General features: G+C 44.6%; 1 protein-coding gene across 1 annotated transcript in view; it reads left to right on the forward strand.

Annotated features, from left to right (window-relative positions):
* LOC104513617 (vacuolar protein sorting-associated protein 4B) overlaps positions 1 to 14,070 on the forward strand; it is a gene marked incomplete at its 5' end in the record, with an annotated part of 18,165 nt that extends 4,095 nt beyond the window's left edge. Inside the window, 7 exons of the mRNA XM_010157035.1 lie at positions 3,796 to 3,915; positions 4,125 to 4,281; positions 5,760 to 5,908; positions 6,416 to 6,497; positions 8,533 to 8,752; positions 11,647 to 11,784; positions 13,632 to 14,070. Coding sequence (XP_010155337.1) covers positions 3,796 to 3,915; positions 4,125 to 4,281; positions 5,760 to 5,908; positions 6,416 to 6,497; positions 8,533 to 8,752; positions 11,647 to 11,784; positions 13,632 to 13,733 — 968 coding nt within the window. The remainder of the gene's footprint in view (positions 1 to 3,795; positions 3,916 to 4,124; positions 4,282 to 5,759; positions 5,909 to 6,415; positions 6,498 to 8,532; positions 8,753 to 11,646; positions 11,785 to 13,631) is intronic.
* Between the last annotated feature and the right edge of the window lie 4,879 nt (positions 14,071 to 18,949).

Consider the following 18,949-nt stretch of genomic DNA (forward strand, 5'->3'; position numbering starts at 1 on the left):
GGGATTCTCCCCCTCTACTCTGCTCTGGTGAGACCCCACCTGGAGTGCTGCATCCAGCTGTGGAACCCACAACAGCGAAAGGATATCGACTGGTTGGAGCGAGTCCAGAGGAGGCTACGAAGATGCTCAGAGGGCTGGAGCACCTCTCCTATGATGAAAGGCTGTGAGAGTTGGACTTGTTCAGCCTAGAGAAGAGAAGGCTCCGGGGAGACTTTATGCAGCTTTCCAGTACCTGAAGGGGCTACAAGAAAGCTGCAGGGGGGACTTTTTACAAGGGTCTGTAGTGACAGGACAAGGGGTAATGGGTTTGAATTGAATGTGGGGAGGTTTAGATTGGATGTCAGGAAGAAATTCTTCATGGAGAGGGTGTTGAGGCACTGGAACAGGTTGCCCAGAGAAGCTGTGAATGCCCCATCCCTGGGAGTGTTCAAGGTCAGGCTGGATGAGGCTTTGAAATGGTGAGGAGGGTGCATTGGAAAGAACGTGGTGTAGAAGAGCAGAATTACAATGATGTAAACTTGTAGAGAAGTGAAAGCACCTTGAGGTCTGAAATACCTCAACCTGGTCTAGTGGAGGGTGTCCCTGCCCATGGCAGGGGGGTTGGTACTAGATGGTTTTTAAGGGCTCCTCCAACCCAAACCATTCTGTGATCAAATACCGTCAGTGATGCAACGTATAGCAGCTACCAGCAGTCTTTTACACAGTAAAAAAGAGGCTTTATGTGGTGCTTATTACCCTTTAATATTGAGGAGCTGCTCAGAGCTTCACTGCCAGAAGGTGCTTATGGATTTGAAGAAACTTCATGGTTCTCACTGGTTTTGTGTGTAACAAAGATCAAATGCATTTACCAAATCTCTCTGCCTGTGTAATTTTAAGAACTATTATATCATATTTGGAAACTGTACCATGCTTTTTCCACTTCCCAGCACATTTATTTAATCCTATGTACAGTTATATGGGACAGTTTCCTATATTTTCAAAATGACAAAAAAATTGTGGACTCTTATCCTGTCTCTGACTGTAAAGACTTTGTTTTTTCCCACATGAATCTGACCTTCAGTTCTTGCCTCAAAAAATAGTTTCTTGTACCACCACTTCTGTGGTACTTTCTAATAAAAAGGCAAAGCTCTTGCTTATACGTTTCATTGCTCGAAATGAGATGTGAGTTCCTTGGCACCTTTAAACTTTACACAGGAGTCTGTTACTTGGGTAAGGCAAGCTCTGGGCAGCCTTCAAATTACTCACTTTCACTTTGCTTCCCACACCAGCCACAGAAATTTCCTCTATTTGATTTTTCTGTGTTGTTACTCTTGGCTGATTTTGCCTTATCGAACTTCCCCAAATCTGTGGGTATTTATCAAGATTTGAATTACAATAACAACTTGCTTATTGGGGGAGAAGTGGCAGGTAACGTTCAGACTGGGTCTGTTGTCATGTACTCTCGGTTAGAATTTTAAAGGCCTTTTGCGCTCTATTGCTTAATCTTCCAGCTATTAATTTATACCTACAAAATTAGGAAAAGTACTATTCCAGTTTGTCGTGATTTGACTCTGGCTAACAAAATACAACGAAGCTACTCTCACAAATCCCTCCTCCCCTCCTCCAGTGGAGGGGAAGAATCAGAAGAAAAAGAAATAAGGAAGCTCGTAAAATTGAGATAAGAGCTATTTACTAATTGAATCTAAATTAATATATACAAGTACTACTAATAATAAATAATTAAAACAACAGAAAATAAAACATATGATACAATATGATACAATTCCTCACCACCCACCGACCAATGCACAACAAAATACTGAGTAGTGGGAGTCAGACCCAGAGAGCCCGAGAGCCGGAGTGCTGTTGCAACAGATTCCGAGCGAACCCTTTCAGCGATAGCACGACCAGGAAAACTAAACAAACCCACCAACTCCCTCACAAACGAGCCAGCACAGGAGTTAGCAAAGCAGCTGATGCAGGAGTCAGGGAGAGGGTTAGCAAGTGCCAGGAAGTAAACGAGCGAGAGAGCAATGCCTCCTGGACCCCCTCCTGGCCTCTGCCCCGAGCATGACGTACTATGGAATGAAATACTCCCTTGGTCAGTTTGGGTCAGGTGCCTGAACTGTGTGTCCCAGCGCTGCCTGTAGCGAGACCGCGAGAGCTGGGAACGCAGCTGCAGGATCAGAAGCACAGAAAGACCTTGAATTCAGTGCAGGCATTCCCCAGCGCCAGCTGAGAACTGATCAGTGCTGCTCTCTGCATCCAGGAACGCAGCTTCCTAGCAGCCACAGTAAAGAGATTTAACTCTCTCGTGATTAACCCAGCACACAGTTCCATTTGGGTCCTGGTACAGGTAATCTCTTACAGTGCAGTAATTTCAGGTGCCATAGTATGTCTGGTGCAGATAACACTGATGTTTCAACTTTGAAATAAGCACCTGTTCCTATCTGAACTGTTACCTGTTCTGCTAATTATTTTAGTGATGGAGCCCATAGTTCTGTTTACTTTAGGAAAAACTGAGATGTAATTATCCTAAGCAAAAGAATTTGATGCATTGGAAGTGGGTGGTTGAATTAATTCCAGTATATAGATTGCAAGCTGACAGTTTGCAATCAACTTCCACATTTTTATTGTCTTCAACAATATGATGTTGCTTTTGCAGTCTAAATTCCAAATTGCTAACGATTGCAGATGTTAACAGAAGTTGTTCGTTTGAATGTAATAGAAAACGAATGTAGCAAAACAAGAAAATCTCAAAGGAGATACTTTAAAAGTAAATGAGTATTATTTGCTTTATTCATTAGCTGGTGAATATCAGCAAATTTTCAAACCTGTAGAAGAAAAAAAAGCCTTAAGTTACTTCACAGAGCTCTGAAGGCGTAAGGTGAAAGTGTGAAGGTAGAGAGCTGGTGAAAGCCAGTTACAAACTTAGAGAAAGCCCCTTGTAGAGAAGCTGAAACCTTGAGTGTGTTTGAGTACGTAGGGAAAAATTGGGCTGGCTGGCATTTGTTCATCTGAGAAACTTTCTCTTAGCCTCTGGATTTGCCTTGGCTAGGAATGCGTGATCTAATACTCGGTTACTAGCTCAGCTCCAGGTTATCCCCCTAAAAGTAGTCAGGAAAAAATAATTTTTAGCGTGTCAGACTAACCCATCTGAAGAGCAGGCTAAGTTACAGCTCAGTTGGCTAAAATCAAGCTGAACTTGTTGATTGAGCAAGGTGAGGCAGGGTGATAACCTTTGAGAGAACGTGGCTAGACGAAGAAGATCCTTCTGCAGCTAAGCAGGCCACATGTAACCTCTCTGATGCTTTCAGCCCTGGCTCTCAAAGCTCTTGACCATTAGATGGTCCAATTGCTGCACATCTGGAGATACCCAACAAGTTACTTCGTTTGCTGGAGACTCTTATAAATCCAGGGCTAGTGCAGCTAGTCCCTTTGCTAAAATTGCAAGTTTTGGGGGGCAGTACAGTGGTCGCTTAGTGAGGGGATGGCGCCTGGGTACCTATTAGAGAAGGCGCTCATCTCTGACTAGTCAACACGGGTTTGCTGGTCGGGTGTGGACTAGCTTGGACCACTGCAGCACTTCTGCTGACTCTCGAGTATTCTGGTTGTCTGGTTGGTTAAAGCAACATGACAGATTTCTCTAGAAATAACATCCGTTTGGCTAACAGTGTTGATACCTACTTAGAATGCCTTGGTTTTGTTCAGCGTGGGCATGGGCATAGATTTCTTAATTCTTTTTTTTTTTTCCAAAACCCAGGTTACTGAAGTTGTGAAACGTGCATCACTAATTTATATGATCTCTTCTTACAGGAGCGATTGTTATGGAGCGACCAAATGTAAAATGGAGTGATGTTGCTGGCCTGGAAGGTGCCAAAGAAGCACTTAAAGAAGCAGTGATCCTGCCCATCAAATTTCCGCACCTGTTTACAGGTCAGAATTACAGTGTGTGTTTGCTGTTGGCCGGCCGGGACCAGCGCTGGGGCCCGAGAACAGCGTTGTGCTGGTGTATTGGATGCTGAGCTCTTTGTGATTCATCCGATGGAAGTTGCCTGGGTAGATGTGCCTTAGAGGGGCTTCGTCAGAAAAACAGGTTCAGTCTTTGTACAGTATTTTGAAGACTGCTGATTTCTCTCTTGCAGGAAAGAGAACACCCTGGAGAGGGATTCTCCTGTTTGGACCACCAGGCACAGGAAAGTCTTACTTGGCAAAAGCTGTGGCGACAGAAGCAAACAACTCTACCTTCTTCTCAGTATCTTCCTCTGACCTTGTCTCAAAGTGGTTAGGAGAAAGTGAAAAGTAAGTTGGAGTTGCCAGAGGTCCAGGAAAACGTTGGCAAGAAGAAATCGGTAGAGAGCTAGATAAGCTGCTGTAAAGGAATTGCACTTGAGGGAAGGGTCCCGTCTTCTTAAAAACAAGCTTAAGGTGTTCCTGTGCTTTGTGCTGCAGTGCCATGTACAGACACCGCGTGCTGCGTTTTGTGCTGCTGCAGCTGGAGCTCTCTTCGGTGCCCGAGAGAGCTGTTATTTTTAAACTAGCTCAGAAAGGTGTCGGGAGCACCAGGGAGCCCATTCTGCCGGCTGAACTCAGCTGCGACTGCGCGCCGCGTCGGTCTGAAGCGTTGGGGCACTCTGCCTCTTGGCACCTCTCCGCTCGTTTGTCCCAGCAGCTGTGCTGTTAACGCGTGGCATTTCTTTGTCCATACGGAGGTGTGTCGTCTTTATCCTGATCTTAAACAGAAACCGGGAAGACATGAGAGAGTTGCAAAAATAGGTTGGAGGAGAGGAGGAGCCATGAAAGAACTTCATGGTTGCCCCTGCTAACTCTTTGTTACTATGTGGTCTGTGAAGAAGACCAGGAAGCCTGAAGGGAAATGTTGGCTGCAGCCTAGAAGTGCAGGAATCTCTCCATCTTGGCTTCCAGTGAAGGTTTCCCGAATGAGGAAGCAGCTCTGGGTTTGTTGTGCCATGTCATGATGAGAATACTCGTCAAAACCATGCTTTGATAGCTTGGAGTGCGGGACAGCTGAGCAGCTCTGTTTAAAGCTGATAGGATGAGGAATGCCATTAGGTAAAATGTTTGAACTGCAGGGTTTTTTTCCCCAAAAAGCTGGAAACCTGAAGTTGCTTTTCTTCTGTTGCAAAAGGAATACAGAACTGGAGTCCAGCTTGGCATTTCTTGTTTGACTTCATTTGAGACTGTTGCCTGAGACTTAGTGCTGGTAATAGGAGAAATTTCCCAGCATGTTCCTTTTCATTATTCCTTTTTAACTTAGTGAACTGTGTTAAAAAGATAGGGCTAGGTGGTTGGGGGTTGGTTGGTGGTGGGGTTTTTTTGGCAAACCAAATTTTCTTGTCATATGAAAAGTACTTAGAAAAGCCATATGAAACAAATGTGCATGTTATTTCTTACGAAACCTCTAGTCTGATTAGGTTACAAATGTTAAGTAAGTGAAAGCAATGCCCTTTTGAATTTGTCTGGAGTGGGGGTTTTGTATAGTCCAGGCTGTCTTGTAGAAATGGGAACAACTGGAAAGGGACTTTTTCTCGTAAAACCATGCGTGGAGTACTCCAAAACGTTTCACCTCCCTTTATGCTGGGCTATGTCACTCGGTATAGCGCAGCATCTTGGAGCTGGAAGCATGTTGTCTCTTTCAATAGCTTTATGTTCTTCTTTCTTTTAGCTTTCTCTAAAGGGAGTGACTGCATCGTAATCTTAAGTCACATGTTATTCCTGGTGTGATCATTAAGATAACCAAAGCTGTTTCCTTTTCTAAGATTAGTGAAAAACTTGTTCCAGCTTGCCAGAGAAAACAAACCTTCTATTATCTTCATTGATGAGATAGATTCTCTCTGCGGGTCAAGAAGTGAAAATGAAAGCGAGGCTGCTAGACGGATAAAAACAGAATTTCTTGTCCAAATGCAAGGTAAGTTTATGTGGGTTTTAGAATCAGTCTTAAGTACCTGAAGGGGCCTACAAGAAATCGGGGAGGAGTGGGTTGGGGTCTTTTTACAAGGGCCTGTAGTGACAGGACCAGGGGGAACAGGGTTAAATTGAAAGTGGGGAGGTTTAGATGAGCTATCAGGAAGAAGTTCTTCACAGAGAGGGTGGTGAAGCACTGGAACCGGTTGCCCAGAGAAGCTGTGGATGCCCCATCCCTGGGAGTGTTCAAGGCCAGGCTGGATGAGGCTTTGAGCAACCTGGTCTAGTGGAAGGTGTCCCTGCCCATGGCAGGGGGGTTGGAACTAGATGATCTTTAAGGTCCCTTCCAACCCAAACCATTCTGTGGTTCTCATTAAGATCAGTATTTTAAGCATAGCTTGCATGAGCACACTAAAAAGATTTGCAGTTCCACCGCCTTAAATTTTGATGACATTTGAAAACAGCCTGTGTTTATCATCTAAGTGGTGAAATGATTTCTGCCCTGATACAGGTGTTGGTGTTGACAATGAAGGAATCTTGGTCCTAGGAGCAACGAACATACCCTGGGTTTTGGATTCTGCTATCAGGAGAAGGTATGGTGGCGCGTCTACGCGGTGTGAAACTTGCAACCGTTGCGAGGGTTCGGTCTGAGACTGCTTGAGGGAGCGATCCGGCTCATGTTTGCAGATGTGGCTGAAGTTCTGCAACTCCATGAGATGGACTGAGCCAAACCAAACCCCTTGCCCCTTTGAAGAGGCAGGTTGCTCACTGTTAACACTGGCCTTTCAGTTTGTTTGGTGTCTTGGCTAGCTTATTGTGCTTGAGCAAGCAGAAAGCGATTCTGCTTTCTTATTGGCTGGTTTTCTGGTGACTCTGTGGCACAAGTTACAAAATATGCATCTCAGAAGGGCAAGATAGGGTAGAACTTTCCTTTTTTCAGCTGTTAACACTGTTGAATAGCTTTTACGTTACACAGAAACACTGTATTTTTCTACTGCTTGGGCATAATTCGTCATCTTTTCAGTGCATGTTTTACCTGCTTTTTTTTTTTGTAGATTAGTGGGCTTTGATCCCTGTAGCTGATTAGCTGGGTCTTCATTTGAGCTGCAGAGCCACAGAGGGCAAATACAGCTGCGTGACAGTACGATTACGTTGTGATGAGGGCACAGCTTCCGTAATGGTCATTTGTGTAGGCTAAAGAAGGTGACCTCTGTGACTGTCACTGACTTCCATACTTCATTCAGGCTGGTCAGGTGACCTCTACAAGTCACTTCCAACCTTTATGACTCTAGTTTTGTGTGAGACGGATTTAGGGGTGAACGTGTTGCTTAAAATTTCAAGTCATTCCTGAAATACCAAACAGACGAGGTCCAGGAGGAGGCTGTGAAAATGGATCAGAGGGCAGGAGCACAGGCTGAGAGAGTTGGAGTTATTCAGCCTGGAGAACAGAAGGCTCCAGTGCGACCTGATTACAGCCTTTCTGTATATAAAGGGGGCTTACAGGACAGATTTGGGGGGGTGTTTGGTTTGGTTTTGATTTTTTTGAGGGATGTGTGTTGGTGGTTTGGGTTGGGTTTTTTGTTTGGTCATTTTTTTACTGAGATCAGTAGCGACAGGCCAAGGGGTAACAGTGTTAAACTGAAAAAGGGTATGTTTAGACTGGACACAAGGATGAAATGTTTTTTGGTCAGGTGATGAGACACTGGAACAAGCTGCCCAGACAAGTTGTGGCTGTCCCATCACTGAGACATCCCAAGTTCGAGGCCAGGCTGGATGGGGCTTTGAGCAGCCTGATCTGGTGGAAGAGGTCCCTGCCCACGGCAGGGGGGTTGGCCTGTGTGACCTTTAAAGGTCCCACACACCCCAAACCATTCTCTGATTCTGTGCATTGTAAAAGAGTCGCTCTCCAACTCTCGTCCATAAGACCTAAAGGAACTCGTACAACACGGGCAGTAATAAAATAATTTTTTCCTGGATTTGGCCCACTTTGTCATGTATATCAAAGTAATTGTGTTCTGCGGAATTTGGAGTCTTTCTTACCGTGGTGGTGGGAGGTAACCCCTGCTGTGCAAACAGATGCTGCTTCAGATGAAGAACTGCAGTTATCAATGTTTTCCACTGACAGCTCTGTTGAGAATATGACTTCAAATGCGCTTCCAACCGTGAAGTTTTCTTTAACGTAGTTGGGGAGTGTAGTGTGTCAGCTTGTTGTCAGGCAGTTCTTTCTTTGGGTGTAAAAACTGTTCAAATACAATTCAACATCCAAAGAATTTTTCCCCTCCGTTTTGTTGGTTTGGGTTTTTTTCTTTTTCCTTTTAAAACACAAACTCTGCTGGAGAGAATCTGGAAAAAACTTCAGTCTGAAGAGATCTTTTCATGACAGCAGTTGTTGCGTTCTGGATGTTAGCTTGTGCTAGCCACGGTATTATTTATGAGAGCGGGTGGAGGAATATTAGCCTTAGATTTTTTTTTTTTTTTTTTTTTAGAAAAGGCTTATAATACTGAAACTGCTTCTTTCTAATATTGTTAGGAATGAACTATATTCGTATTTGCATGAGCTTCTTTCCGCTGTGCACCTGCATGAGCTAGCATCTGTGGAACCTTCTGGTTTTTTCTTTTCTAAACCAGGTTTGAGAAGCGTATTTATATTCCTTTACCTGAAGACCATGCCAGGGCTGCAATGTTCAAACTTCACCTTGGGTCAACTCCCAACGTCCTAACGGAATCAGATTATCGAGAGCTTGGAAAGAGAACTGACGGCTATTCCGGTGCAGATATAAGCATCATTGTACGTGATGCGCTGATGCAGCCTGTTAGAAAAGTGCAATCAGCTACTCACTTTAAAAAAGTAAGTAGGAAGCAAAAATTTCCGAGTTTCTTCATCTCTGAGAACTGCCTTCATTTGAAAACTTGAATTTGGTTTTGGGTAACACTGCGTGCTTTTGAATGTCCTTTTGTATCAACGGGGGGAGAACTTGGGTATTCTCCCTCTTCCCATCCTTCCCCCCGCCAGTCCCACCCTAAGTCTGATGGAGCTCGTTTCTGGGTGTTCATGCTGTGTAATCCAAGCTCTGATGACTCTTCGTGTCTCTGGTTAGCGTTAAGAGCATTCCGTGTGAAGCTTGACTGAAAAGGGAATGTTGCAGGGGTGCTCTTATGTGACTTTTCATGGGTTTTCTAGAATGTTTAAATAAATGTATCATCCACATGGGAACAGAGGGATTATAATTATGCATGTTCTGCTCACTTGGCATATTTTTCGAACTGAAAAATTAAGGTTCGTGTAAAGTTGCGGTAAAAACATTGAATCAGTGTTACTTGTGACAGTAGCAAAGACGCACGACAGCTCAGCAAGGTCTGTTTGGTTGTTTGGGCAGCGTGCAGCATCCATAGGATGTAACGGGAAACGAGTTTGCACTTGGGTGTGCTCAAGGGAGACTACTGCAACTGCGTTGTTGGGCCTGTCTTGCAGTTACCTCTGCATGCTGTGCACAGAATTAAGAAACACTTCTTCTGAGCGCTCGGAACTCGGAAACTTTACCTGACAAAGAACCAGCTGGAGTTCTTCAGCACTAGTCTGAATCCATTAAATCTGGGAGTGCTTTTTTTTCCCCTCAGGGAGAGCCTGCACATACGGGTCTTGTTCAGTCAAATTAATTTTTCTCTATAAACTGTTAAACTCTTCAATGAAAAAAAAAAATGTGATATCACCAATGGTAAACTGTCTGTTAAAATGGTGTTTTTCCTGTGTAGCATTTTTTTTTACAGTAGAACCAGGCTAAAAGTATTTTTTGCTTACATTTTTACTGCGAAGTTCTTAATTTTTTTTTAATTTTATTTTTTTTACAAAAAATCATGTGGCTCGGATGAAGGTGGGTCAAGGCTTTTCTGCAGAGGTTTGTTGCTGCTGTAAAGGGAAACTTTCAGCTGTTGCTCCTTAAGAGTAGGCGAGGGGTTGGGCAAGGTGGGAAGAACTGCAGATGGTGAGCGGTCAAGAGGTAGGCACTGTGTAACTTGCGTTGGCAGCAGTTGTCTGTCATCTCGGCCACGATGACAGTTTTTTAACCGCTGACTCAGCCTGACATAAAATGGCTAAGGGCCCTAAACTGAACAGCTACAGTTATTTCTGAATTGAAGATAGGCTCTTTTTACCCATGTAGTGTCCTACACGGAACACACTCAGCTTAAGACTCGAAAAGAAAGGAACACTTAAATCCAGTATGGGGCAGAATGAGAGGGCTACGTACATTTCCAGGGTCTGCGCTGAGGAAACCTTTGTCAGCTCTGTTGTTACTGAAAGAAACCTACAGCGTGTCGTTTGGGGACGGGAACAAACTAGCAAACACATTTTAAAGAGTTTTTGAGGAGCTTTTCCCAGTTTATAAACACGACGAGTATTTTGAAACCCTGCTTTGGTCAGTTTCTTCTGGAGGCAGCTCAGCAGTAAGGCTGGTGTGAGCTGTATTTGTTTAAAAATAAGCAGCTGTTCTCATATATCAAGGACTTTCTAGATGCTTCCTTCCCTTAAGCAGTGATGCCTGAAGTATTTATCTATTGTTGACTTTAAGTGACAATGACATTTCTGGCTAAAGAGCTGTTACATTTTAACCTCTCCTCCAAACTCTGAAGAAGCTGAGGCACGTCTCGGACTAGGGCGGAGCAGTGAAATAACCTCGGTTGTCACAGTTTGCAGAGCACCCCAAAAGCAGTTCTCGCCTCTTATCTCCTTTTGCCCCCCAAAAAAGGGAGGAGAACAACCCCACTGCAGTACTGTGAGGGCTCTGACATGAGCCGAGTTGATTCCACTTGTACTGTTAGGGAATCGCATCCAGTTAAAGTACTATTTTTATAAGCAGAGCTTTAGCTTTATTAATTATTTGCATCGTTACAGACAACTTGCCCCAGTTTAGCAGCGCTTTCCTCAGTTCTGACTAATTCATCGCACGCCATTCCTTGCTGCCTGACAACGCAGGCTTCTCGGGGTGCACTGTGCATCAGCGCTCTGCGGCATCGTGCTCCGAATGCGGTTTTTGGCTGTTAAAAGGAGCCAGTTAGCGTGCTGTCCTTCGGCCTTCGCCTAAGCTCTGAGGTCGTGTGGATGCGGGGCGATGCTTCGGGTGACAGCGGAGGAAGGCAAAACGACGGGTCCCAGATAACGAGCTGCAGAAAAGGAACAGACACGAGGCGCAGCTTTTTTGGGGTGTGTCCGTGGAAGGAAAGGCTGGTTTCTGTTTTCCCACTAGATGGCCCTGCTTCCTACCGCGTGCTCCTGAGTTGGCGTCGGAAAGGGCACTGGGAACTCCACCATAGGGCATGTCAAAGATGAAAAAGCCACCTCTACCTTCCTAGCGTGACGGGTGCTCAAGGATAACTATGGAAAAGTTTTTTAGGAAGCTGCTAACCAGCGATGAATGAATTCCCAAGCTGACCAGGGCCTAGAATGGGTTGTCTTCTCCAACTACATTTCCTGGCACGTTTTCCACAAAAATCCTCAACCTTAGCAGGAAGCAGCTCCTGGGATTTGACCTGATAGTTTAAGTGTTTGGCTCCAGCTGCGTGTTTTCACAGTGAGTGACGCCAGTACACCTGCACGTTTCCCTCTCATGGGATGTGGGTTCGCAGCGAGTGGGACACCTGCGTTACACTCGAGGAACTTCTTCGTCTGAAGATGCTGTTCGGCTTCTGGGTTTTGTCTCTAAAATTACAACTCTTGTAAACTGAGTATTTTCTTGTTTTCTTTAGGTAAAAGGACCATCGGTGTCTAATCCAAATACGATGGTAGACTTGTTCACCCCTTGCTCTCCAGGTGATCCTGAAGCCATAGAAATGACATGGATGGAGGTTCCAGGTGATAAATTACTGGAACCTCAAGTTTCCATGGTAGGTATTCTTTTGCAGCTTTTTCTTTCTTGCTTCGCAGAACTCTGAAAAGGCTTTTAAGGTAAAGACTTTTTTTTTTCCCCCCAAATAGTTATGCAAGGCAATTGGTTGAGTTCTTTGTTTTCAGAAATGCTGGACATAGGAGATGACATCTGAATTCCCAACATAAGTGTTACAGGAAGGCATGCTTGTGAAAAAGCCAGCCCTCCATCCCTGATAAGCATTTCTTTCTTATTGTTCTTGCCTGCTGGCAGCAGCTGCTGTCCTTTCATCCGTAGACAGCCTCTGGCTCTTCCACCGTTCTTCCAGTTGTCTCTTACTAATTTAAAACCTTTGGAATCCCTGCCCCATGATAGGCTTTGTTCCCATCGCTCTGTAGCATTAACACTGATACTGGGAAATGGGAAGTTATATTCAGTGTAATTTGGGAAGTGTTGTGCCATAGGTAAATATTGCACACGGAACAAAGGCAAGCGTAAACAGTAAAATGTAAAAAGGTGGTGGATGTAACGGTAGGTTTGGTTAAACTTCATCAGGTGATACAGCTTTCAGCTGTTTTCTTTGTGCGTATTGAAATTCTCGCTTTGGTCTAGGGAGTAAAATATGTTATTTTAAGACAAATTTAAATTTTAGTTCACGGGCTTAAAAATTAAAAAAAACCCAACAAACCCACCACTTCTGGGTAATCGTTCTGTATTTTTTCCCCCAAGAGCAAGAAAAGAAGATGCTGAATTTAAGTACAGTGTTTGAGGGAAGGACTTGCTGTCAGATCTGTGCCGCTGCCAGTCTTGTGTGCCAACAGTGCTGTGATGGATGAGAGAAATCAGTGCGTGTCGTGGGAATCGCAGACCTCCAAAACACTCTGTACCTCTCAAACCGCTTTGTAAACGCAACTGTCGCTGGGTTCCAGAAAACAACTTTCTGTGCACGCTCCTCCCTGCGTGGTCCGAGTGGGTTTTTAACCAGGCTTTCCCAGCGTTAACCGGAACAGTTCCCTCTGTGCTCCCAATGGTGCCTGCGCTCTCACGCGCTGTAGTTGCACCGGGGGCTGTTTCAGTGTCCAAAATCAGGTCTTGTCCTTAAAAAGATCAGGCTTTAATTCTTTCCAAGCACGGCATCTCTGATCTGACGAGACAAATCTCAGGTGTGGAAAATCATGACGGTAACTTTTGGTTTTACCTGTAAATCTGTAGTAATACAAGGTGTTGGGCATCTACTTATTTTCAGTTGCCTTTGACTAGGACTTGCTGGGGTTTTTTTGCCCCTTTTTATTCACAGGGTGTTGTAACTGCTGCTTTCAGCTTCATAGGCCTGTGATTTTTCTGAATTCCATTTTTTAGTACCTAAATATTTATCTAGGAAACTGACGGAAGAGACAGAAATCACTCGTCATGAACACTAAAACTCTGCTAGAGATTAATGGCAAACTCCTGTGTTGCTGGACTTTGAAGAGCATGTGGCAACATCTGATTAGTTTCCAGTTTAAACTGCTGTAGTTTAAGATGAGTTGAAAATAGTAACTGGAAAAAAAAAAAGGAAGTTCAGTTCTTTTCAGTCCAACGAGATGAATAAAACATGTTGAATGGATGAGTGGCTTAAACCTAAACCTGAGGGGGTGGTTTCGTTATTAGCAAACTCACCGCGCTTTGTCTTCACGGAGTTAAAATGCTGCCTCTGTGCAGACATGTTGAGGCTGACTTAAAGTTTTGTGTAAATAGGAGTTCTGTGGTCATCTTGGGTTGGTTTTTGTTGGGTTTTTTTAATGCATAATTGCCTTGGCAGCAAGATTGTTAGGAATGGTGCTATACTTGTTTCTGAAAACACTTGTTTTCTTTTTCCCCCGACAGGCCGACATGCTCAGGTCGCTAGCTAGCACAAAACCAACAGTTAATGAACAGGACTTGGAGAAATTAAAGAAGTTTACAGAAGACTTTGGTCAGGAAGGCTAAACCAAAGATACACAGTGGAGCATTAGAACTCTTTTTGCTTTCTCAAGTATTCTTGTGTCTTCGCTGATGGCACTTCAAATAAATGCCAATAAAATCACTCCTTTCTTACTTTGCAGAAGGAACAGAAGATACCTTGGCAAAGACCTGTAAGCTTTTGTATTGTATTGTTTTCCTCAGATGTCTATTAAATGTCTTCTATTGAAAAAAAATAATATGTGATACGATTTTAGGGGGAGACAACAAAGTGATGTGGTAACGTCTATTAAATGCTAGAAAACTTTAAATGATTAGTTCAAATTTTAGGTATCATATTAGACCTGGGTACAAGTGAGTTTTAAACTCCCAGTAGGCTCAAAAAAAGCCCCTTTTTTGAGGGGTGGAAGAGAACGTGTTTGTCGGGTGTTTTCGGTATCAGTCAATCAGCCTACATATTAATTGCTCTCATTTAATTTAGAGAAATGCAACAAAATTTGCTAATCAAGCATATACTGCAAGCGTGGGTCGGCTGTCAGAGCGAGGATACCTGCACGGGCCAGTACTTCGTTTAAAGACTGATGGAACCGGTATTTGGCTCGTTCTGCTGTGCTGCGTTGTTAAATTTTGCCTTAAAGAGCAAGCTTTCGGTTGTAACTCTTCACTAGCTGATACGCACGTGTCGCAGCGCAAGTTAGCAGAAGTTTGTTAAATGCAAGGAACTTGGACAGTGTTTTGCTGACTGTTGGGTTTCTTTTTGTAATTTGGATTTACTTTCTGCAGGAGTTAGACTAAATAATTTCTTACAAAAGCATTAGTGATATCCTGTAAGATTCCACGCGTCGGGGCTGGCAAGGTATAGGTAGTCTTTGGGGAACGTACGGGGAGGTGTTCTGGGAAACAGTGCCCTTTCACACACGGGGAAGATGCTTTAGCCACAGACCCTGTGGTACATCAACTCAGAACCCTACTGATAGCTGTTGTGTGTAGGTCACCCCAGTTCAGTGCCTGAACCCTGAGAGAAGGCTGGCACGTTCGTGCAGAAGCAGCACCTCCCCTCATCTTTCTCTGAAGAGCTAGGTGTTGAGGTGTGCCTGAACGTGACCCACAACACCGCGCCGTCGACGCCGAGTCCGTGCCTTGTAAGCTTGCACCGGCTGCAGATAGGAAACGCCATTCGGATACCCGGAATGCCGTAGGTCCTGTTCCCGTCGTGCGACACTGTCCCGCACACGCTTCTTTAACGCGCGTTAGAAGAAATTTGCACATTTTGTGTGTTGTACGTACGCACGCACATACGCGGCCGACTTTTGAGGGGGTTTGCTTTAACACGCATTAGAAGAAATTTGCACATTCTGTGTGTTGTACGCACGCACGCACACACACACGCGGCCGACTTTTGAGGGGGTTTGGTTGCCTCTGCGTACGTATGTTGTGTACTTCGTAACTCCTGGGATGGGTGAAACTCGCTGTAATTCGTCCAAGTAAAATGTTGCAGTACAACATCAGCTATGTTCTTCGAGTGTTTCTTCAGTGTTGGTTCAAGATTTTACTGCTTGATATTTTACTCTTTTTTTTTTTTTTCAGACTTCTGTTACTGTTTAACAGCTCCACAAAATATTTCGTTAGAAGGTCTTTGACCTGCAAGTTGCTGAGATTTTTTTTCCTGTTTGTTTTGTTTACCAGCACGGTGAAACGTTCTTTCCGGGACGGTTCAGTTACAGCTTTACCTTTGTCTCACGCTGGGACGTGCAAACGTGAAATCGGCCGATGGCAAATCTCTTTGTGGGCCTTGTGGCGGAAGTGGCAGCGTAGGCGCGGGCAACCGTGGTTGGTGACCTTAATCCTCGTTTGCAACAGGGTTGATTTCTCTTGGTTGCCTCCTGTGAACGCTTTAGAAGTGAGCCACGTGCTGGCAGGGCGCAGCCTCGGAGGTCTGAAGCTACTGCCTGAAGTGCTGGTCTCTTGACCTTTTTAAAACAAAAGTCCAAAAGTCCTTACCGCCATCTTCAAATTCTCAGGAATGGGTTTTTTTTTTTGTGGTAGGATGATTTCTCCTCTGGTGTTCCATCAGCTCAACTGTGTGATCCCTTATCTTTACTGTAGAAAAGTATACTGTACGTTTTTAAACTCCCATCTTGCTGCTTGCTCAGCTGCGGGATGACATCTGTTACAGAAGCGTTAACGTTTGATGTTTAAAGATGGTTTTAGAAATACATTCCCAATAAACATCGCTGCTTAGAATGGCAGCTGCAAGGACAACTTTTTGGTCTGCTGTCTTTGTAAAATGGCAAGAAATTAATATATTTCACAGAGCTTCCTAGAGAAATTATTCCCAGAACAGATGATACCCAGATGGGGGGTGTGTGGCTGCAAAATCCCTCTTCAGTCTTCAGTGGTAATCGAAAAAAAATTCATGAAAGGTACAATTTGCTTTACACAATCAAAACCTCTGTAAATACCGGATAAATTAGTAGTACATTTTTCATAAAGTCTGATGTATGACTCATCTTTGGCTAGTTTGCTTACACTTTTTTTTTCTTGTGTTACTGCTTGCTCTGACTGCAGTCCCAAAAAATGGCATTTTCTTTCCTTCCTGTGGGTGAAATAGTCTTTTGATTAAATCAGTTGCATATACGCTTGTTGTGCTTTCCACAGACCGCTCTCTATTAGCATTAAATGTTGGATTTCCTGTTACTTGTGGTGCACATCTCAGTGCGTAGACTCGTAGGGTTAGAAAAGCTCATTAAATTAACTTGTGCTACCTTTCTTTTTCTTCTCCCACGTTGGCTGACCTAAAATTCCAGAGTCTTGTTTCTTCCCAGATTTAGCTGCCGGCTTTGTTATTCTCTTGGGCAACGAAAACGTACAGACCTCCTTTAAGTTTTCTGTTCGATCGGGTTTGTTTCTTTCAAATTACCTGCTGGTTTTTGAATATGCTCTTGTTTTACTTCGTGGAGCAGGGAGAGGTGTAGCCGAGGCAGGTACCGTGAATCGGCTCGTGCTCACGCTCCTGTCTCTCAGGGGTCTCTGATCGTAGTCTGCCCTTTTTTGTCAACTGAAGCAAAAAAAGCTGCTGAATGTTCTCCCATCAGACATCTCGATCTACATTTTGTGTTTATGTAGTCTTCCTAACAACAAATTCTGATACTTTTTTTTCATGTTATTTCCGAGGACTGTCTTGGCAGGAAGCTTTCTAATAGCTCTGGATTTGTCAGACCACGCAGGAATGTCTTTATTTTGCTGTTTGCTCCTTCCTTCCCCCAGAATGACAAGCTTGGTTCATGACTGGTTTCCACACATGTTTTTGGCCTTAACCAGGTTCATCCCAGTAATCACGGTTGACTTAAAGTAAACTACGTAAGTTTTACTTACGTAAACTACGGCAGGAACTTGGTGGGCTGTTCCCTACTGTGCTGCTTTCCCAACAGACAGTTAATTCTCATCCAAACACTCTGCCTTTCCTTCTCGAGCGGGTCGCTTTCATTGTGGTTCGTGTGGCGCAGCTCCAGTGCTTTCCTCTTGTTTTTCTTCAGCTTTTTTATTAGGATTTTAATCTAGTGATTTTAGTCTGCAAATCCTCTGTCGTCATAATTAGCTGTGTAAAAACTCTTAATTGTTCATTCGTCCTCTGTCCTGGCATTTGCGTACTGACAGCCCAGGTATTAGATAAGATTGTGCTGTTATTTTTCTTTTGGTCCCTGTGACCTAATTACAATTCTCCCTCCCTGCCTCTGCAAACACACACACACGCCCTTCTGATGGTGGCTTTTTGACTAGGTCACTGTTTTGTGCCATTTTCTGTTTACACGCCTTTGCATCCTTCATCCTACCCAAGAGGCTCCAACTCGATGAATGAAGGCTCGCTCAAGGATACTTCTCCATCGCATCAGCTCGGCGTTTGAGGACACCGGAGTCCATCTGTCCGTGACATCTGTGCACGGCACCTGCCATGTGAACAACCTGCTAGCCTTTTGCCGAAATACTTGACATTTTAGGGCTCGTTTGTTTGGACTTCTCAGCCATTCGGCATGAAAACAAAATACGGTGTCCTGTCAGCAGCATAGCGGGAGGCAGGTTCCCTTCCGAAAAGGCTTCGGTGGTGTTTTGAGGCATCTCCAGGAAATAAGTCACCAACACCTGAGCACAGGCCCGATGTCGATAACAGAGCCCGGGTTTTCTTTCCTGTTTGTTGACCCTACCACCAGGCACCGTGCCATGAATGGGCAAGACCTGCTTTTGCTTGCCTTCCCTCCTCATCTGCTGCCTCAGCTAATTTAAATCTAAGCTATTCAAGGCAGGGACTTTGCTTTCAAACACGCTCAGTGTCACATGCATTCTATAAACCATAAACAGTAATTTCCTCTGACTCACTCTGCTGCCGGCCGATGACTATCCACAGGTAATGCGTTACAGAAATCTCAGCTGGAGTAGTTGCCTTCTCCTACTGCTCCATCCAGGTCTCAGCCCTCGCGAGCCAGCCAGGTGAGGGACTGAGAAGCTATAAATATCACCGTCTCGTGCAGATAAGAGTGGTGAATGGGCGCTGTTACAGCTGTGACTTGGGCTCTGGAAGGGTCAAGTGAATCGTTTGCCCAGTAGAAAGCTGGGAACAAATTAAAACTATATGAATTCAAATGCTCATTTCTCCTTCTTCCTCTCCTTGAAGGCTGGAACCTACGCTGGAGCTTGGCCTTTTTTTGGGGATACGATGTTAGAAAATGTGGAAAAATAGCTGTTTGTTTTCAAATGTGCCATTTAAAATGCCGGTTGAAATGCTCATGCGCTTGCCCAGCTGAGCATAAGCTCACTTGGACTTTTAATGATGTTTTAATGAATTAATCGGAGCTGTGAATTGCTCTGTACGCAACAGGACAGCAAAGTAATTACTGCTTTTGTTTCATCTCTACACCTGCTCTTGTTTTGGTGCAGACTTGTGTGCTCACGTCCAGCCTCGCTCGCTCTCTGTAATTCAAAAAGGTTCCCTGTTTTGGTTGGTTTGTTCCCTGCCCAAAAACATCGTGCCCACGATGCGCGTGTCCACCGTCAGTGGTGCCGCTCTCCCTGGGCGTTCCGAGGCTCCGCGCGGGCTGAATGCGCCTCCAGAGGCGTTTGCGGGCGGAGGCACCGGGCTGTAGCTGACCGAGGGGTGACCAAGGGCAGCGATGATGATGCTCTGGCCAGGTTCCTACGGGGTTTTGCCCCAGCTGTCGGCTGTGCAAAGTGGTTTCCGCAGGCTCGGC

Source organism: Eurypyga helias, unplaced genomic scaffold, assembly GCF_000690775.1.
Source record: "Eurypyga helias isolate BGI_N326 unplaced genomic scaffold, ASM69077v1 scaffold9788, whole genome shotgun sequence".
Taxonomy (NCBI): Eukaryota; Metazoa; Chordata; class Aves; order Eurypygiformes; family Eurypygidae; genus Eurypyga; species Eurypyga helias.